Genomic DNA, 18,242 nt, shown 5'->3' on the forward strand with positions numbered 1-18,242 from the left:
TAAACTACACCAGCAGATGGCAAAAAGATGTAACCCAGATAATTATAATGTAGTGACAGAAGTCATTCTGGAATTTAAAATTTACTATAATTAATTGGCAAAATAGAAAATAAAATATTGGTTTTGTAGTTATTTGTCACTGTCATTTTTATTATTTTACAAATGCATACTTTTCTTTTCTTCAGTGAATTTAAAAGCAGTTCATCAGGAACTTTTGACAAATGACTTTGTTCCACCAAACCCTTTCTGCTCTGTTTTTCAGCATTCTGATTTTCCCACTTTCCAGTTCTTGTACACATACCTTTGCCATCCAAAATAGTTGTCCAATCCCCACTTCCTAATCCCCTATACATACATATACATTTTGCCTGCCCTCGCCTCTTGCAATCTCTAATTCCAAAATTAGCTCATTCCCCACCTCCCTATCCAACCTTTTTTCTTCCTCTAGGACTGTTCTCAGCTGGAAGTAAGGAGGTATATATATATAATTATCCAAAAAGATTTGCTGAGCTTAGGTAGTATTTTAATTTTTATGTGTATGTTTAATATTTTGAGTGATAAGCCTCTCCCGACACCTTGTATACTCAGCCCTCCATGCCATACTGGAAGAATAAAAAGGATGTGCCCCTTTTTGTCCCCATTTTTCTGACCATATTCCCAACGAAGTTTATAAAGACTCCCATCACATAACTTCATTTTCAATTCGGAAATTTCATAACTGGCTTACTTTTTCCCTTGGGCCTCTGTCATACATAGCACTTTTGCCCTGTTCTCACCCCATTGTATTATTTATTATGTACCTAGGCATCTGTCATCTCAACTTTCTATAATATAATGTCTTTTAAGCTGTAGACCGTTCATTCAAAAATATTTACTTCTGCCCATGTTGGAGTAACTAGTGAGCATCCAGAGATCACTAGACATGCAAAGAATCAGGAAAATGTGATCTATAACCAAGAGTGGGGAGAAAACCACTCAGTCAAAATAAACACAGAAAAACAGGGATGGTGGAATTAGCAAAAAGGCATTTTTTTTTTTTTTTTTTGAGACAGGGTCTTACTCTGTCACTCAGGCTGGAGTGCAGTGGTGCAATCAGAGCTCACTGCAGCCTCAACCTCCTAGGCACAAGCAATCCTCCTGCCCCAGCCTCCCAAGTAGCTGCGACCACAGGTGCACGCCACCATACCCAGCTAATTTTTAAATTATTTGTAGAGACAAGGTCTCACTATGTTGCCCAGGCTGGTCTCAAACTCTTGAGCTCAAACAATCCTCCCACCTCAGCCTTTTAAAATGTTGGGATTACAGGCATGAGCAACCACGCCCAGCCAGAAAGGGATTTTAAAAGACCTGTTACAAATATGCTCAGTGATTTAAAGAAAAAGATGAAGAGAAGAAAAATGGAAGATCTATAGATGAACCAAATTCCAGGTCTAAAAAATGAAAAATGCAATATCTGAAATAAAAAATCCACTGGATGAGCCTAATAGCAGAGTGAACATGACAGAAGAAAGGATAAGTGAACTTGAAAAACTAGTAAGAGAGATTATCTAAACTGAAGCACAGAGAAAAAAAATGCACAGTGTCTGTGACCTGTGGAACAGCCTACCATATATGTCATTGGAGTCTAAGAATAAAAGGAGAGAGAAGCAGAGAGGCACTAAAAGCGTTTGAAAAAATAATGGCTGAAATTTTTTAAACTTGATGTAAACTATGCAAACAATGAACATCCAGCAGGATGAGCATGATATAAACTACATCAGAGCACATTGTGATCAAATTCCTGCAAATCAGTTATAAACAGAGACTCATAAAAGCATCCAGAGGTTAAGAAAAAAAAGGTACACATTACATATAGAGGAACAAAGATTGATTGCAGACTTCCTGTCAGAAACAAGATGCAAGTCAGAAGAAAATAAAATCTTTAAAGTGCTTGAAAACTAAACTGTCAACATGGAATTCTATATCTTTCCAATATAAAGGGGAAAGATAAAGACTTCCTAAAGACTTTTTAGGAAAATAAAAGAATTTATCACCAGAAAACTCACACTATAATAAATGTTAAAGGAAGTTCCTTTAGGTGGAACCAAAATGATTCCAGATGGAAACCCAGATCCACCCAAAGGAATGAAGACCCCCAGAAATGGTAAATATATGGGTAAATACAAAGACTTTTTCTTCACTTCTCAATTTCTTTAAAAGGCAATTGACATTTAAAATTAATAAAGTAATAACATAGTATTGTGACGTTTACATCATGTGGAAGTAAAATGTATGACAATAGCACAAAGGTTAGGAAGGGGAAATGGAAGAATATGTAAAGTAGATTACATTTTTAAGTAAAGTGGTATGGTACTGTTTGAAAATAAAGTGTGATCAGTTTAAGATGCATATTGTAAACCCTAGATCAACCACTTTTAAAATAATAGGGGAAAAAATCAGCCAGGCATGGTGACTTATGCCTGTAATCCCAACACTTTGAGAGGCCAAGGTAGGAGGCTCACTTTAGGCCAGGAGTTCAAGACCAGCCCTGGGCAACTTACTGAGATTTGTCTCTACCAAAAAAAAAAAAAAAAAAAAAAAAAAAGGAGGAGGAGAAGGGAAGGTAGAATATAACACACAAACAGGGAACGTAAAATGGAATACAGTTAATCCAAAAGAAAGCAGGAAAAGAAGAAGGAAATGAGTATTGTAATGTCATGTAGGGATATTGCTATGAAGAAAATTGTTGGGAAGCAATGCTTCATGAATGTTTTCATGTTTCTGCATGATCAGGACTTTCTGAGCAAAGATTTCTGGCACCGGATTAAAGAATTTTGTTTGTTTGTTTGTTTGTTTGAGAAGGAGTCTCGCTCTGTCGCCCAGGCTGCAGTTCAGTGGCGCGATCTCGGCTCACTGCAACCTCCGCCTCCTGGGTTCACGCCATTCTCCTGCCTCAGCCTCCCGAGTAACTGGGACTACAGGTGCCTGCCACCACGCCTGGCTAATTTTTTGTATTTTTAGTAGAGATGAGGTTTCACCGTGTTAGCCAGGATGGTCTTGATCTCCTGACCTCGTGATCTGCCCACCTCAGCCTCCCAAAGTGCTGGGATTACAGGCGTGAGCCATCGCGCCCGGCCTAAAGAATGTTTGAATGGCAAACAAGCCTTGGAAGTTAAAGACCTGTGGAGAGATTCAGAGACTTCTCCCCAAGATAATTTGTTTTCCTTCTGAAGGTTGTAAACCTAGAGACCCTCCCCTTCTCTCCCTGAGAGGATTTGTTTACAAAGCAAAGGTCAGTAGGTCATGTGCAAGTGATGCATGCTGCTTCTTCCCCCACCCCAGAGGGGAGAAGGAGCAGCAGCTGTGTGTGAAATGGCCTATATTGGCTCCAAAATTTACTATTAGGAAGTTATTCTTATCATGTAACCTTGTGGGGGACTGGAGAACTAAAGTATAAGTATTTAAATGCTGTCTCTGATTCAAAAACCTGGGTTTTTTTTTCTCAGAATGAATGAGTCAATACTTAAAAATTATATTAAGAAGGGAGTGTCTCCTATAAGGTGGTCTGGGAAGTCCTCTCTAAAGAGGTAACATTTGAGCAGAGATGTGAATGAAGTCAGCCCTGTAAGACTGTAACATGGGAGAAGACCATATGTACTAATCTTTATTGTCTCTCTCATTGCCTGGTACACTTTTTCACACATAAGTAAGTTTTAAATAAATAGGGGTCAAGGATATGACATTGTGAAAGGCTGGTCACTTCTGGCTAGAGTGTTGTTTGTCCACTCTACAAATTCCAGAGTAGCTGCATCTTCAGACAAAATGACATTTTAGTCGCAGACATTTTAGCTAGGAAAAGATATGAGTTTCACGCCTGTAATATCAGTGCTTTGGGAGGCCAAGGTGGGAGGATTGCTTGAGGCCAGGAGTTCAAGAGTAGCCTGGGCAACATAGCGAGACCCCATTTCTACAAAAAAAAAATTAGTTGGGCATGGTTGTGTGCCCCCGTAGTCCTAGCTAATCAGAAGGCCAAGGCAGGAGGATTGCTTGAGCCCAGGAGTTCGAGGTTACGGTGAGCTGTGGTTGTACCACTGCACTCCAGCCTGGGCAACAGAGCAAGACCCTGTCTCTTAAAAAAAAAAGATATGGGTTAGTAATCAAAATCAGTTAAAAACTGCATAAAGCATAATTTATGTTTCATTACCTTAAATAAATAACATATACGTCTGCAAATGAAGGGTTAGGGAACATAGAATGAATTTTTAGTTGGGAGATTTTTTTACAGAGGTAGAAATAGATGTCACTCACTTGATTTTGAAATTACTCTCAGCCTTTTAAATGTGGCATATACAAATGCTGAGAAGAATAAATATGGTTGAAGAATACAGGCAGTAAGAATAATAAATTAGTGTAATGAATTTTAATTGGGTAATAATTAATAGTACAATCTCCTGTTATAGAGGCTTCTGTTGTCAGAAGCTTGCAGCCAAAAGGAGAAAAGATCAGTGCAAAAGCCAAAAAGCAACACATTTGGTGACTTTTGGCTGAAGCCAGTATTAGCATGACCTCTTTGGTTGAAAGACTTTTCATCCCCATATTACCGGGTCATTCCTTCCTTTGGTTCGAATAATCCCTGAGAATCTGTAAAAACCACATCATTGTCAAGAAGTTAAAAGCAATTGATAAGTTGTTCTGGTAACACCTGTCAGTGAATTAACTCAGAGCACAAAACCCAGGCATTTAAGGAGTTGACAAGTATTATTAAACCTGTTTTGCAAGAGAAGAAGCTGGTTCAAAGAGGGAAAAGCTGTCAAAAGTAATACAATCAGTAAGTGGCTCAGGCCTCCTGCCTGGCACACCCAGGCTCTAACCACGTGGCCTCTCATGGCAGGGAAGACTGGGGCCATGTATGAACATTTATCACTGTTCCTTTCAGTCCAACCTGAAGACATTGTGGCATTTTAAAAGCTATGAATTTGTTTTAAATTCAAATATATTTCTTAGGCATGGTTTTCTCTGTTCAGGTTTTCTCCCTCATTCAGAAATTTACACTATTTTTACCTTTAAATGGTAGTAACAATGTATTTCTACTAATACTGTTTCCTTTTCTTTTTAATTCGAGCAATTTAATTTTTCTGTCTTTGACACTCTGTTAAACCTCTTCTTTTTTTTTAATTAGAACAAATCATAGTAATGCTTTCATCCCAGGAGACGGTGCTTTGTGCAGATGCTTTCTTGAACCTGAACATAATTTCATGATTTCAATAAGGAAGAAAGATAGGAAAGTCTAATTCAAATTAAATTAGGATTTATAATTCAGAAATGCTTCTGCCTGTTTGTAACTAACTTCCTAGTTGCTCTCTCCACTCTTCAGTTTATTTACTTTATAAAAAATTAAATCCGCCATAAACTGTCTTAGTCTGGGTTTAACAGAAACCAGAGCCTAAGACAGAGGCTTAAGTGCACATAGTCGGTTAGCACTATAACCCCCAAGTCAAGAGCAGGGGACAGGGAAGAAGGAAGAGCGTATACAAAGGTATTTGACATTTGCAAGTTGACCACTCGCTGCTCAGTCCTTCAGGACAGTCTGAAGAGACAGAAGCCCAGGGGTGGAATGAGAGCAGCATTCAGTAAGGCTCTGTTAGGTGACACCTGCAAGAAGCCAGCTGGTACGCACCAAGAACTGGTGGCTAGTAAATGAGGCAGAGGCCACGTGAATCTGATGTAGTGACAAGTGGTATTGTATAATACACTAAAATATTCTTGTCGTATGTATTTATGTGCATAAGAATATAAAATAACACACAAACTTTTAGTCCCCACCTTTCTTTGTGAATACCTGTCATTTAACTTTTCACTTTTTATGCATGTACATATCATGGGAGAACATATACATATATCTTTTTCCTTTTAAATAACATAAATCAGCCAGGCACGGTGGCTCACGCATGCAATCCCTACACTTTGGGAGGCCGAGGCAGGAGGATCGCCTGAGTCCAAAAGTTTGAGACCAGCCTGAGCAACATGGCAAAACCCCGTCTCTACAAAAAAATACAAAAAATTAACCAGGAGTGGTGGTGTGCACCTGTGGTCCCAGCTATCTGGGAAGCTAAGGTGGGAGGATCATCTGAGCCCAGGAAGTTGAGGCTCCAGTGAGCCATTTTTGTGTTCCACTCCAGCCTCAGCAACTGAGCAGACTCTGTCTCAAAAAAAAAAAAAAAAAAAAAATCAGGCCAGGCGCCATGGATCACACCTGTAATCCCAGCTCTTTGGGAGGCTGAAGCAGGGGGATCAGGAGTTCAAGACCAGCCTGGACAATAAAATGAAACCCTGTCTCTACTAAAAATACAAAAAAAATTAGCTGGGCATGGTGGTGCATGCCTGTAATTTCAGCTACTCGGGAGGCTGAGGCAGGGGAATCATTTGAACCCAGGAGGCAGAGGTAACAGTGAGCCGAGATAACACCACTGCATTCCAGCCTGGGAGACAAAGTGAGACTCCACCCTCCCCCCAAAAAAAATGGAACATACTAATCTCCTTATTCCGTGAATTATTTTCTTCACTCGTGTATTACTTGCATCAGGGTTAGGTTTAATGCCATTGTCAACAAGTTGATTTTGCCTTGTAGGAGATACATCAGGACACAGTGATGAACATTTGTTGAATTAGTGCATGAATGAAGGAATATATGACTTCTAGTTACAGTTCTTGCTTGTGGAAGAGGAATGCTGCTGATACTGGGAATGCAGTAGGCAAGATCTGGTAAAATATGGAGTTGTTATTGTCGGACAGTTGCCCAGTCATCCCTGCCAGTCTCCCCCTGCTTCCCTAATCAACACCTCCACATCCTCATTTCGGAACAGGAATAGATGCTATACGGGGGAGACACAGAAAAGAGACAAAGGGAGGCTGGGCACGGTGGCTCATGCCTGTAACCCCAGCACTTTGGGAGGCTAAGGCAGGCGGATCACTTAAGGCCAAAAGTTCGAGACCAGCCTGGCCAACATGGTGAAACCCCCTCTCTACCAAAAATACAAAAATTAGCCTTGCCTGGTGGCGCATCCCTGTAATCCCAGCTACTTGGGAGACTGAGGCAGGAGAATCACTTGAATCAAGGAGGTGGAGGTTGCAGTGAGCCGAGATCATGCCACTGTACTCCAGCCTTGGTGACAGAGAGAGACTCTGTTTAAAAAAAAAAAGAGAGAGAGACAGACAGAGACAGAGACAAAGGGAGACTCTTACAAAAATCTGTTCAATCAGCAAATATCTGTTAACCTCGTGTCAAGTGACAGACACATTGCATAAAATGGAGAACATGACAGACTTGGTCCCTGTCCTCATGCAGGGAAAGTCTACAGTTAAGGGAAGAAAGAGACAAGAGTAGGGGAAGGATGCAGAAGAAAAAGAGGAGAAATTAGTAAAATACCAAAAGAGTGAAGAATTTCAGTGATCACTGAATTAATACAATGCTTGTGTTAATAGAAGTTGTTTAGAAATGAGTTTAAATCCCAGCCATCTGCTCCCACATCAAACACACCTACTGTACCCATGATTTTGCCCTTCCCCCACATATATATACATCCCAGTAATAATCTGGTGATTTTTAAATGAATTCTCACAGTTAGTAATAAAAATTACACTTGATTCAAACCAGTGAATTGTAACCCAGATCTAAGTATAAATGTAGTGGAAATCATAAGTTTCTTTAGTGACAGTCTTACTAATCAAGTTATTTGGCCTGTTTTTAGCCACATGGTATATTTTTTCTTTTTCAGGTTGCTCTGAGTGTTGTTTGTAGCAGTATCAGTAAGCCAAGAATTCACATAGTTACTCAATCACACAGATTACTCATCATTGCCTGTTCATAACAGAATCCTAAGATGTTTAAGATTTCTAATGCAAATCAAAATCTCATCATCACTTGTCATTGCTAAATTAAATGACAGGATAATAACATTACATTAAAACCATTTTTCTCTTGATTGAGTACCTTTTTCAGAAGTGAACCTTCTAGATGTATATTTTTTTCATCAGTACTATAAATGCATTTAGAATCCAAGATAAAAATAGAATTTAAAGGGGAGGAGTGGGATGTTTTCAAATTATTGATGAGGCTCTTTTGAATCTCAACCATATTTGACAGTGTACTGCAAGGGAATGGAGTAGTTCAGCTCAATTTATTGACACTTTTAGAGCTATATAAAGGAGGTTAACAGGTTGAGCTTGGTCTTTATTGAAGCAATCGTGTGTTCTTAGCATCAGTTATATGTCATCCCGTTGCAAACTGGCTGTTAGGACTTGTCATTGCTCTGTTCTAATATAAGATACTGACTTCAGATAGATCACAACCTATGTGGAAAATTAATATAAATTTCTAACCTGTAAAAGCAGTGTAGGTTCTCAGTGGCCTTACCATTGTGAACTTACCTCTTTACCTTTCTTTCCTATCTAAAGCTAGTTAACCTTTTTTGGTCACACCTACCCTCTTTTTATCTGCTCCCTCTGGCCCTTGGCCCACTTCTTTGTGGCCAGCTAGCCAGTGTTCGTGCCACCTGAGCCCATCTTCTTCACTTGCCCTAGAACTCCCCAGAATGCCTCTTTCATTTTAAAGTCAATCATTTCCTTCCATCCTTCAAATATTTTATTTCCTCACACCTTCCATCTTTAATAATATGAAATATAAAAATCTTACCCTGGATCAAACCTTTTATTCTTTTTGCCTCACTTAATACTATTATCATTAGGCAATAATAGCATTATGGTAAAAATTCTTACCTCTTAGAGAAGCTGATGAAGGTATTGACTCAAACAAGATTGGCTATGAAACAATAATTATTAAATTATTAAATCTGGATGATAGGTGAATGAGGGAAAGGGAAGCCAGTATGCTGTTTTCTCTACTTTTATAGGTTTGTAATCTTCCATAATAAAAATTTAAAAATAACTTAGCTCTTTAGGGTTCCTTTTTTAAAACAGACACCCTTTTTGAGTGAGCACGTGAAATGATGTGGTATACAGGATGGACTAAGACTAAAACCTGATCCTGCTCTCTGAACACCCCACTCTTACTCTACCCCTTAGTAAACAAAAAAGATTCTTTAGCACCTGGAATTGTAACTTCCCTCTTCTCCTTAGGTCCTGTACTTGATTATCAGAATCCTGGTCTGGTTTAACACTTCCTGCTTCTTGGTTTAACACTTCCTGCTTCTTGTTAAAGTGACCAGATAAACCCATATAGAAATATACATTAATTTCATCCCATTTATTAAATCCCACTGTGAATAAAGTTCTGTGCTGGCATTAAGAAAGAGAATATGAAGGAAAAGTATTCATGAATAACCCTGATGCAGTACAACACTAGCCACAGTAGTGGTCTCTAGGAGAGAGAGAGGAATTCTGTCAAGGAGACTCATTCTTGATAATGATGCAAACTACTAAATGTCATCCTAAAGGAAGAGATAATCTTCGTTGCTTCTGCTTATAGTTCTAATTGTTAAGACTATTTAGAGCTCTACCATATAGCCTTCCCTCTCTTCTAAAGAACTTAAATTGATTACAGTTACCAATATGCCTTTTTTCTTCTCTTTTTAAATTACAATAGTCTTACTTCTCGTTTGCCAAAAACTGGAGAAACCATCCATGGACATAAGTTTTTTATTGGCTTTGGAGGGAAAGGTGCCAACCAGTGTGTCCAAGCTGCTCGGCTTGGAGCAATGACGTCCATGGTGTGTAAGGTAAGTACAAAGTATAGTGGAGAGGACTCTAGAGGTAAGAATCTGGTTTTAAGACTGGAGTTCATTGTTTTTAATTTTTTCAACCATTTTAGAGTGAACAATTCAGTGGCATGTAATACATAGAGTGGCATTTAATACATTCAACCACCACTTCTGTCTTGTTCCAGAACTTTACCATCATTCCAAAACAAAATCCCTTACCCCTTAAGCAGTTCCTCCTCATTCCGTCTTCCCTTTAAAGCCCTGGGAACCACCAGTCTTCATTCTGTCTCTATGGATTTATCTATTCGGGACATTTCATATAAATGGAATATATATTATGTGACATTTTGTACCTGGCTTCTTTCACTTAGCATACTGTTTTTGAGGTACAACATTGTAGCATATATCAGTATTTCCTTCCTTTTTGTGGTTGAATAATATTCCATTGTATGGATATACCACAATTTTTTTATTCATCAATGAATGGATTGATGGATACTTGGGCTGTTTCCACCTTTTGGCTGTTATGAATAGCAGTGCTACTAACATGCATATACATCTACTTGAGTACCTGCTTTCAATTCTTGTGGAAGTTTATTGTTTTTAAAGCTCTAAATAACAGAGAATAGTCTCCCTTGTCCTTTATATTAATTTCTACCTCATTGAATCCTCTGGGAAGTAGCAGTTCTCAAATAACTTAATGCTGCATTCCCTGAATGTAATGAGTTTGTAACTGGGGTGTGAGAAGTGAGGGAAATTAGCGTACTCCAATGGGTTTCTGTCATCCAGCTTCTAAACAACAGCATGAGTCACCTTGTTTTTAGCAGGTTTCACTGCAGCAACACAGCTTTTGGAAACTTCTTGTAATAACCGGTGATTTACTCATCTCTAAGTCATTTTCTTCTAATGCTGTACCTTAGATCTGAAAAGAATCTGGGCCTTAATGAGCTACATATAACTGATCTTTTGGCATAGTTTTGTTTTCATGTATGTAGAGATATGATATTGTAACATACAGTATTCCTATTTTTATCCATGCTACCGAAATAATTTGAAAATAAATGGGCTGCCAAAAGTTTTCATTTTTCATTTTTCATGAAATTTTAAGGTGCTAGCATTATAGCATTAGTATAACAGGAAAGGTAGATGATTGTGTTTCTTTGATTTTTAGGGAAAGCCAGCCTGGGTCTGCACATTATTAAAGGGCAAGAAAAATACAAGGAACTTAAAAGAATGAGCTTTCTCCTGTGAACTATGTAGATTTTACCAAAAATTCTCGAAATGTCATTTTTCATTGCAGTCAGCACTTTTCTCTCCACAGGAGTTTTAAATGATGTATAAACTATACAATTATCACTCCATCTGCTAGTAAACTGTAATTTTATTTCTAACCTATGATTAACATAATTTTCACATGGCTATTTGGTCAAAAACATCACGTGAAGCATAAGATTCAAAGCAAGAAACCCTCTTTTGCTAAGATTGAGCTCTTGATAGATTTAAAATATCAGTGTAATTAATCAGCAATTAATTATGTTCCAGGAATTATGGGTCTGTGAGAGGGGGCTGATTAAAAACTTAGGCCTGACCCATCTCATACCTGATTAGCTATGGAGCGTTTGGAGAGTAATCAGATGGTGCTGACTTAATTAAGAGGACCTGGGAACTGGAAAGAGGATGATATAATTTCCTGTGTAGGAAAACTTGGACATAGAATTGGCGTCGGAAGCTATGTACCCAAAATGGCTTCGCTGGGAAGAGGGGAGTTCCTAGAGCTGGAGACATTAAAGGAGAGATTAGAGAACCCCTCTCTTGGATGTTTTATGGAAGCTATTTATGTAGCCATTAAAGTCAAGATTGGATGTCCCCTGGGATCTCTTCCAACCCTAAGATTATGAAATTGATTTTATTTTAGGTCTGCTGAATTTGAGGCAAAGAAAGAAATGACAAAGAGAAATATTTGAGTTATGGAACTGAACTTGGGAAATGAATCCTAAAACCATATGAGTGGATAGGAGAGGAATAGAAGCAGGGGGCTGTATTTTGGGAAATGTTCCAGTTAGGAGGTTGATTGAAGCAAAGGTACCATTTGTGTGTGATGGTTTATGTTAGCATCTGTACAATTTTGAAAGTTCTATACATCTACCATGCCCCTGATTTAGTCATCTAATGTTTAGCACCACAGTGGATTTTAGCCTGTGTGTCTGCATAGCAGAGGATCAAAAAACATGACTGCAGCTAAAACCTATCCAGGGTAACTTTGGTTAGATAACCTGGAACCTTTAGACATGGAATTATTTAAAAGCTTAAGCAAATTGCATAATATTCTTAGACTTCTTAAAAAGAAAATCATATATTTTTGTAAAAGAAGTTATTATCTGTCCATTAATCATATTTTATCCATTGTGAAATACATTTTTATTAAGCAAATTAGCCAAACTTGCTTTATAGCAGTTTTTTAAAGATGACAAGTTCTAAGTAGAAACCAAAACCATGAAATTTATCAAGATAAAAATGAACAGATGGAGCAAAAGAAAAACAGGTAAAAATTTTCTATGGCTTTCTCAGCAAGATTTATTTACCTCTTGCTACCTATAACAAACTAAAATTCAAACTCTTATGAAGTAAGATTGATGGCCCAAACAAACTTCTTATATTGAGCTAGGGAGAAATATTTGTTAAGATATTGTGACAAAGAATATTAAATGAGTTACCTCATTATTTATACAGTGATACATGTATAATGAAACACTTCAAGTACTTAAGAGTTAGTCAGTATTTAGCTGAGTCATGGACCAAAGCTACAGTCTAGTGATAACTGGAGATGGTATTTTCAGATTTAAAATCCTGGCAGATATTGTATAAAATGAAAGTCTTCCTCCCAGGGCAAAGAGCCTATTAGGACATCTTTCTTAAATCTTCACCTGAGTTAAGTGTTTCCTGCTCCATTCCACTGAAGCCAAATGTTAAGAAGAGGAAGTTATTCCTAAACATCAAAAGTTGGCAGTTCAGGAGACGACCATGGTCAAGTGAGGAACTCAAGATGCACTGGCCCAGTATGAGCACAGAAACCATGAGCAGGTATGAACCCAAATGACCCAGGTCAGGAATCAGCAAACTGGAAACACCTTCAAGAAATTACCCTGTCTTGCTTCCTTCAAATGTGAGACTATCAAACTATCCTTCAAATATGAGACTATCCTTCATATATGAGACTATCAAACTCTCTAATACAGGTAGCTATCTGTTTTCCCTTCAGAACCATCAAGCATGAAGTTTTGTGACAGAGGTGATACTGATGCAGGCTGCCCTGAGGGGCTTAGCTAAGGAGGGTTCTTGGCTTTGCCCAGGCAAGAATTTAAGAGTGAGCCAAGGATAAGAAAAAGCAACTTTGTGTGGTCGGGGGGCGGGGGGTAGTAAGAACACTTAACTTGAGATCTACCTTCTTAAGAGCATTTTAAGCATACAATAAAGTATTATGAACTATAGGCACGATGTGGTACAGCAGATCTCTGGATCTTATTTTATCTTGCCAAATGGGCAGGAGGAAACTTGGAGGTGATGGATGTTTATTACACTGATTGTGGTAATGGTTCCACAGATATGTATGCATGTATTCAAACCCATCAAAATGTATACATTAAATATATGCAGGGTTTTTATTATAATTATATCTCAATAAAGCTGTTAAATATTAAAAAAAAAAAAAAAAAGAAAAAGCAACTTTGATTGAACCAGTGCTGCAGGGCTAACTGATAGGCTATGTGCCCAGAGGGTAGTGTATGGGCTGTTAGCAACTATATTTACATGTACTTTAAATTATATGCTAATTAAGAGGCAGGTTATTCAGAACTTTTTGGAAAAAGGGTGGGGAATTTCCAGAACTATAAAAGGTAACTTCTGGGCCATTGCCATGGCATTTGTAAACTATCTTGGGTCCAGTAGGAGTGTCTTGTGCTAATGAGCAGTGAGAGCAACTAGAGGTCACTTTCCTCTTTTCAGCCAGCGTCTTCATTGCACCATGTTTTGACCAGATCCTGCTTCCACCAGCAGGGTCCAACCGGAAAATAAGACCTGCTGGCCTCCTAACTCGGTACATTAGGTGGTGCTGTTCAAAGTCCAGTCCTCAGGCTGGTGCCAGGCTGCATGCAGATGGTCACCGGTCCAAACAGCACAGGAATTGAGAGTAAGCAGTTAGGATCATTTATAGCAATTTGACAGAATAACTTTACAGCCGTTGAATATAATAGTAATAATAAATTAGGCCTTGTAGTTTGTATGACTCTTTTTTGTTTTCATCTCCTTGTTATTGTATTTTATAAAATTGTTAGTCCACAATGGATTGAAAACAAGAAAAGGAAAACAAGGCCAGTGCTTCTCCACGGATAGCTTGAAAAGCAGTGCATTAGAGTATCCATCACCTTAACCAAAAGGTACCTTCTGTGCTAGATTACTGTGGGAGAATCATCTGATCATGCATTGAGATTTTCATTTTCAGAGATCAAAAATTAGTCACCAGGTCTTTCCAGGTAATATATAATGAGGTGAAATCTGTCCTTTCCTGAACTCTGTTGAAAGACAGCTAGATATAATTAGTTGGCTATGTTGATTGGAATGCTTAGCCATATGTTCAAACAAATGATCCTATAACCAAGCAAATAATATAAACCTTGTATAGGAAGAAATGGTAGAAATGAGAGAAAATAACTGGATTATCTCAAACCTATCACCACTCTCAGATAATCAGGCCTAATAATGGTGATTGCAGCATTAACTTTGCATATTAAAGGTCTTTATTTTTTTCTGAGACAGGATCTCACTCTGTTGCCCAGGCTAGAGTGCAGTGGTGCAATCTGGGCTCACTGCAGCCTCAACCTCCCCGGGCTCAGGTGATCTTCCTGCCTCAGCCTCCCAAGTAGCTGTGACTACAGGCATATTCCACCATACCCAGCTAATTTTTGTATTTTTTGTAGACAAGGTTTCGCCATGTTGCCCAGGCTGGTCTCAAACTCCTGAGCTCAAGCAATCTGCCTGCCTTGGCCTCCCAAAGTGCTGGGATTACAGGTGTGCACCACCATGCCCGAATGCCTTTTTTTTTTTTTTTTTTTCAGAGACAGGTTGCCTGGGCTGTAGTACTACGGTGCTACAGCTCACTGCAGCCTCAAACTCCTGGGCTCAAGCAATCCTCCCACCTCAGCCTCCAGAGTAGCTGAGACTACAGGCATGCAGCACCACACCCAGCTAATTTTTTAATTTTTTGTAGAGATGGGGTCTTGCTGTGTTGCTGAGGCTGGTCTCGAACTCCTGTCCTCGAGCAGTCTTACCACCTCAGCCTCCCAAAATGCTAGGATTACGGCATAAGCCACCATGCCTAGCCTAAAGGCCATTATTAAGGTAAACACCCCTTTATCTAGGATTTAAACAACCAGCAAGCTTGAATAACTGAGATTTTATATATTCTTCTTATGTATTTTGTTATAAGGCCACAAATGACAAGTTAAAAGTTAATATGAAGGATTTATTCAAAAAAGCAACAGCTGGGTTTTGTATGACAACAAATGCAACTTAGTCTCCTCAACCAGCTGTTCACTATAACCCTCAGGCACTGAAAAGTGACAAAATGTCTTCAGTTGCAAGGATTAAATTATATTCATCTTAGTTTTAGTGTCAAACATATTTTCTGTATTCTAATGCTTTGAAATCGGTAACCTGTTTTAATATATGTGATAACTTCTTGAGCAGAATATTCAATTTCATGTGGCCTTGGGTAGGATATTTTGATATCCTATGTTTTATTTACCCCAAATGTATGTTGAGGAGTAGAATTACTAGATGGTTTCTGCCATTTGAGGATTCCAAGCAGCCTAAACAACCATTCCTCAGTCATTTTGCAAAATAGAAGTTATGATGTTGACTGAAGTTGCCCTCCTTAGCTTCAGGTCATAGTTCTGGACTCTGGAAGCCCTCCCAAAGCTCTTCTTCAATGCAGAAGGATCTCTCCCAGTGATAAGAATGAAGGAAGCACCTCAGCCCCCTTAGCTGAAGAAATGCTCTTGTTCCTCATACACCCAGACCTTTTGCTTTCCATGACCCTTGCTGCATTGTCAAATACAGAAGCCACTAGCCACATGTGGATATTTAGATTTAAATGTAATCAAAGTTAAAAAATTGAATTCCTGTCACAGAGTCTGTATTTCGAGTGTCTGTATTGGGCAGAACAAATAGAAAACATTTTCTATATTGGACAGCACAGATATAGAACATTTCATCATTGCAGAAAGTTCTATTGGATGGCACTACTCTACAATATTCAGGGCGGAACTGAGCCTGGGATTTCCAAAGAGCATGTTGAGTTCTGAGAGTTCCCTTTTGGCTTATGTGCAGGTGCTTGTCCATAGTTGCTCTTGACCTGGCTTCCTTCACGTGGAACAAGTTAACACAGACAGGTTATCTCAGACTATGCAGGTTTCCAAGAATCTTTCTACCCAAAAGTATTTCACTGCTATAGTCAAAAGAGTGTGAGGGTGCCTTCAAGGAGGCTGTTGGAAACAAAACCTTGTATGGAACCATTCTAGAATAGTTTGGGTGCTTGTAGTCATGTTCCTTCAAGAATGGAACATGACAGCCGGGTGTGGTGGTTCACGCCTGTAATCCCAGCACTTTGGGAGGCTGAGATGGGCAGATCACCTGAGGTCAGGAGTTCGAGACCACCCTGGCTAACATGGTGAAACCCCATTTCTACTAAAAGTACAAAAATTAGCCAGGTGTGATGGTGCGCACCTGTAAGCCCAGCTACTCAGGAGGCTGAGGCAGGAGAATCGCCTGAACCCAAGAGGCAGAGGTTGCAGTGAGCGGAGATCGCACCATTGCACTCCAGCTTGGGCAACAAGAGCGAAACTCCGTCTCAAAAATAAAAAAATAAAAAATTTAAAAAAAAAAAGAATGGAACATGACTACAAGATGGGTCCAAGGAAAATGAACAGAAGGACAACTAATGTGATCAAATCCTAAAGAATCTCCAGTAAGCTTTTAAGAAGACTAGACTAACAAATATGAAATCGCCAATAATATAAGATGGTATTGAACTATGGGCTTGATTAGGAATGTCATAGGAGATGTGGAGATGAGAGGATTAACAAGGGCCAGAGTAGGGAAGGTAGACCTTAAGCTGATACTTGAAAAACAGGTGAGGTTTGATTTAGTGGAGGAGAGAGGGCAAAGGACTTCTAAGTTCTCAGAAATGATGGTAAGGAAACAGACAGGTTTCCTTCTATTGATATATCCAGAAAGGAACAATTTTCTGTGGAAGAATAGAACACACCAGGAGTGACTGAAACCTGGATTGAGACATAGTCCATTGAAGTAATGCTCACCTGCAGGACAGAAAAATAGAAGTTCAGTTCAGAAGTATAGTTCAGAGGTAGCAAGACTAAAGGCCTACAGGAGCCAAGCAGGTAACAGAAATTGCAGTAGGCTAGGTGAAGCCAAGAGTCTATGAGCACTTTAAGGCACTCACCTCTCAGTTCCAGGTGGTTTGCCTTGCAGGAATGTGGACCCAGTGTTACCAGAACCTCTGAATTTTCAGAACCCCCTGGACATCTGTCTGTTTTTGTTAAGTCTTCTAATACTTAAGTATTGAGAACTGATAAAAATAGCAGGGCATTTACACCAAACCTGCACACAGATATTTATAGCAGCTTTATTCATAATTTCCCAAACTTGGAAGACATCCTTTAGTAGATAAATGGATAAATAAACTCTGGTACATCGAGACAATGGAATATCATTCAGCCCTAAAAAGAAATTAGCTATCAAGGCACAAAAAGACACAGAGGAACTTTAGTTGCATATTACTAAGTAAAAGAAGTCAATCTGAAAAGGCTGCATACTGTGTAATTACAACTGTATGATATTCTGGAAAAGGCAAAACTATGGAGACAAAAGATTAGTGGTTGCCAGAGGCTAGTGGGGAGAGAAGGATGAATATACAGAGCATAGAGGATTTTTAGGGTAGTGAAACTATTGTGTATAGTACTATAATGGTGGGTATATGACATTTTACATTTGTTAAACCCTATAGAATATCCGACACCAAGGGTGAACCCTAATGTAAACTATGGAGTTTGAGTGATAATGATATGTCATGTAGGTTTATCAGTTGTAACAAAGTACCACTTAGTTGCAGGATGTTAATAGTGGGGGATACTAGTTGCCGGAGGAGACAGAGAGTATATGGGAACTCTGTACTTTCTACTCTCTTAGGCTGAGAACCTAAAACGGTTTTTAAAATAAAGTCTAGTTTTTAGAAAACAGTAGTAGGGCAAACAAAACATATCTAGCAGTCAGATTCAACTTTCAGCCCACCAATTTACAACCTCTGCTGTAGATTCAACTGTAGAGTTTAAGCCAAGGTCCAGCCAAGGTCCAGCCAAGGTAGCAGTCAGACAAATGGTTAGCGTTAGAGAGGTATGGGAGAAGATAACAAGGGTGTCCTGACTAGCACAGTGATTGCAGCACCACGGAGGCCAGAAACGGACAGTAGGGAGA

The 18,242-nt window shown here is 39.0% G+C and overlaps 1 protein-coding gene across 3 annotated transcripts in view; it reads left to right on the forward strand.

Annotated features, from left to right (window-relative positions):
* RBKS (ribokinase) overlaps window positions 1-18,242 on the forward strand; it is a 107,754-nt gene that overhangs the window by 22,546 nt on the left and 66,966 nt on the right. For all 3 annotated transcript variants that reach the window (XM_003827130.7, XM_034952863.3, XM_003827131.5), the window contains exon 2: window positions 9,581-9,713. In XM_003827130.7, coding sequence (XP_003827178.1) covers window positions 9,581-9,713 — 133 coding nt within the window. The remainder of the gene's footprint in view (window positions 1-9,580; window positions 9,714-18,242) is intronic.

Source organism: Pan paniscus, chromosome 12 (genome assembly GCF_029289425.2).
Source record: "Pan paniscus chromosome 12, NHGRI_mPanPan1-v2.0_pri, whole genome shotgun sequence".
NCBI lineage: Eukaryota > Metazoa > Chordata > Mammalia > Primates > Hominidae > Pan > Pan paniscus.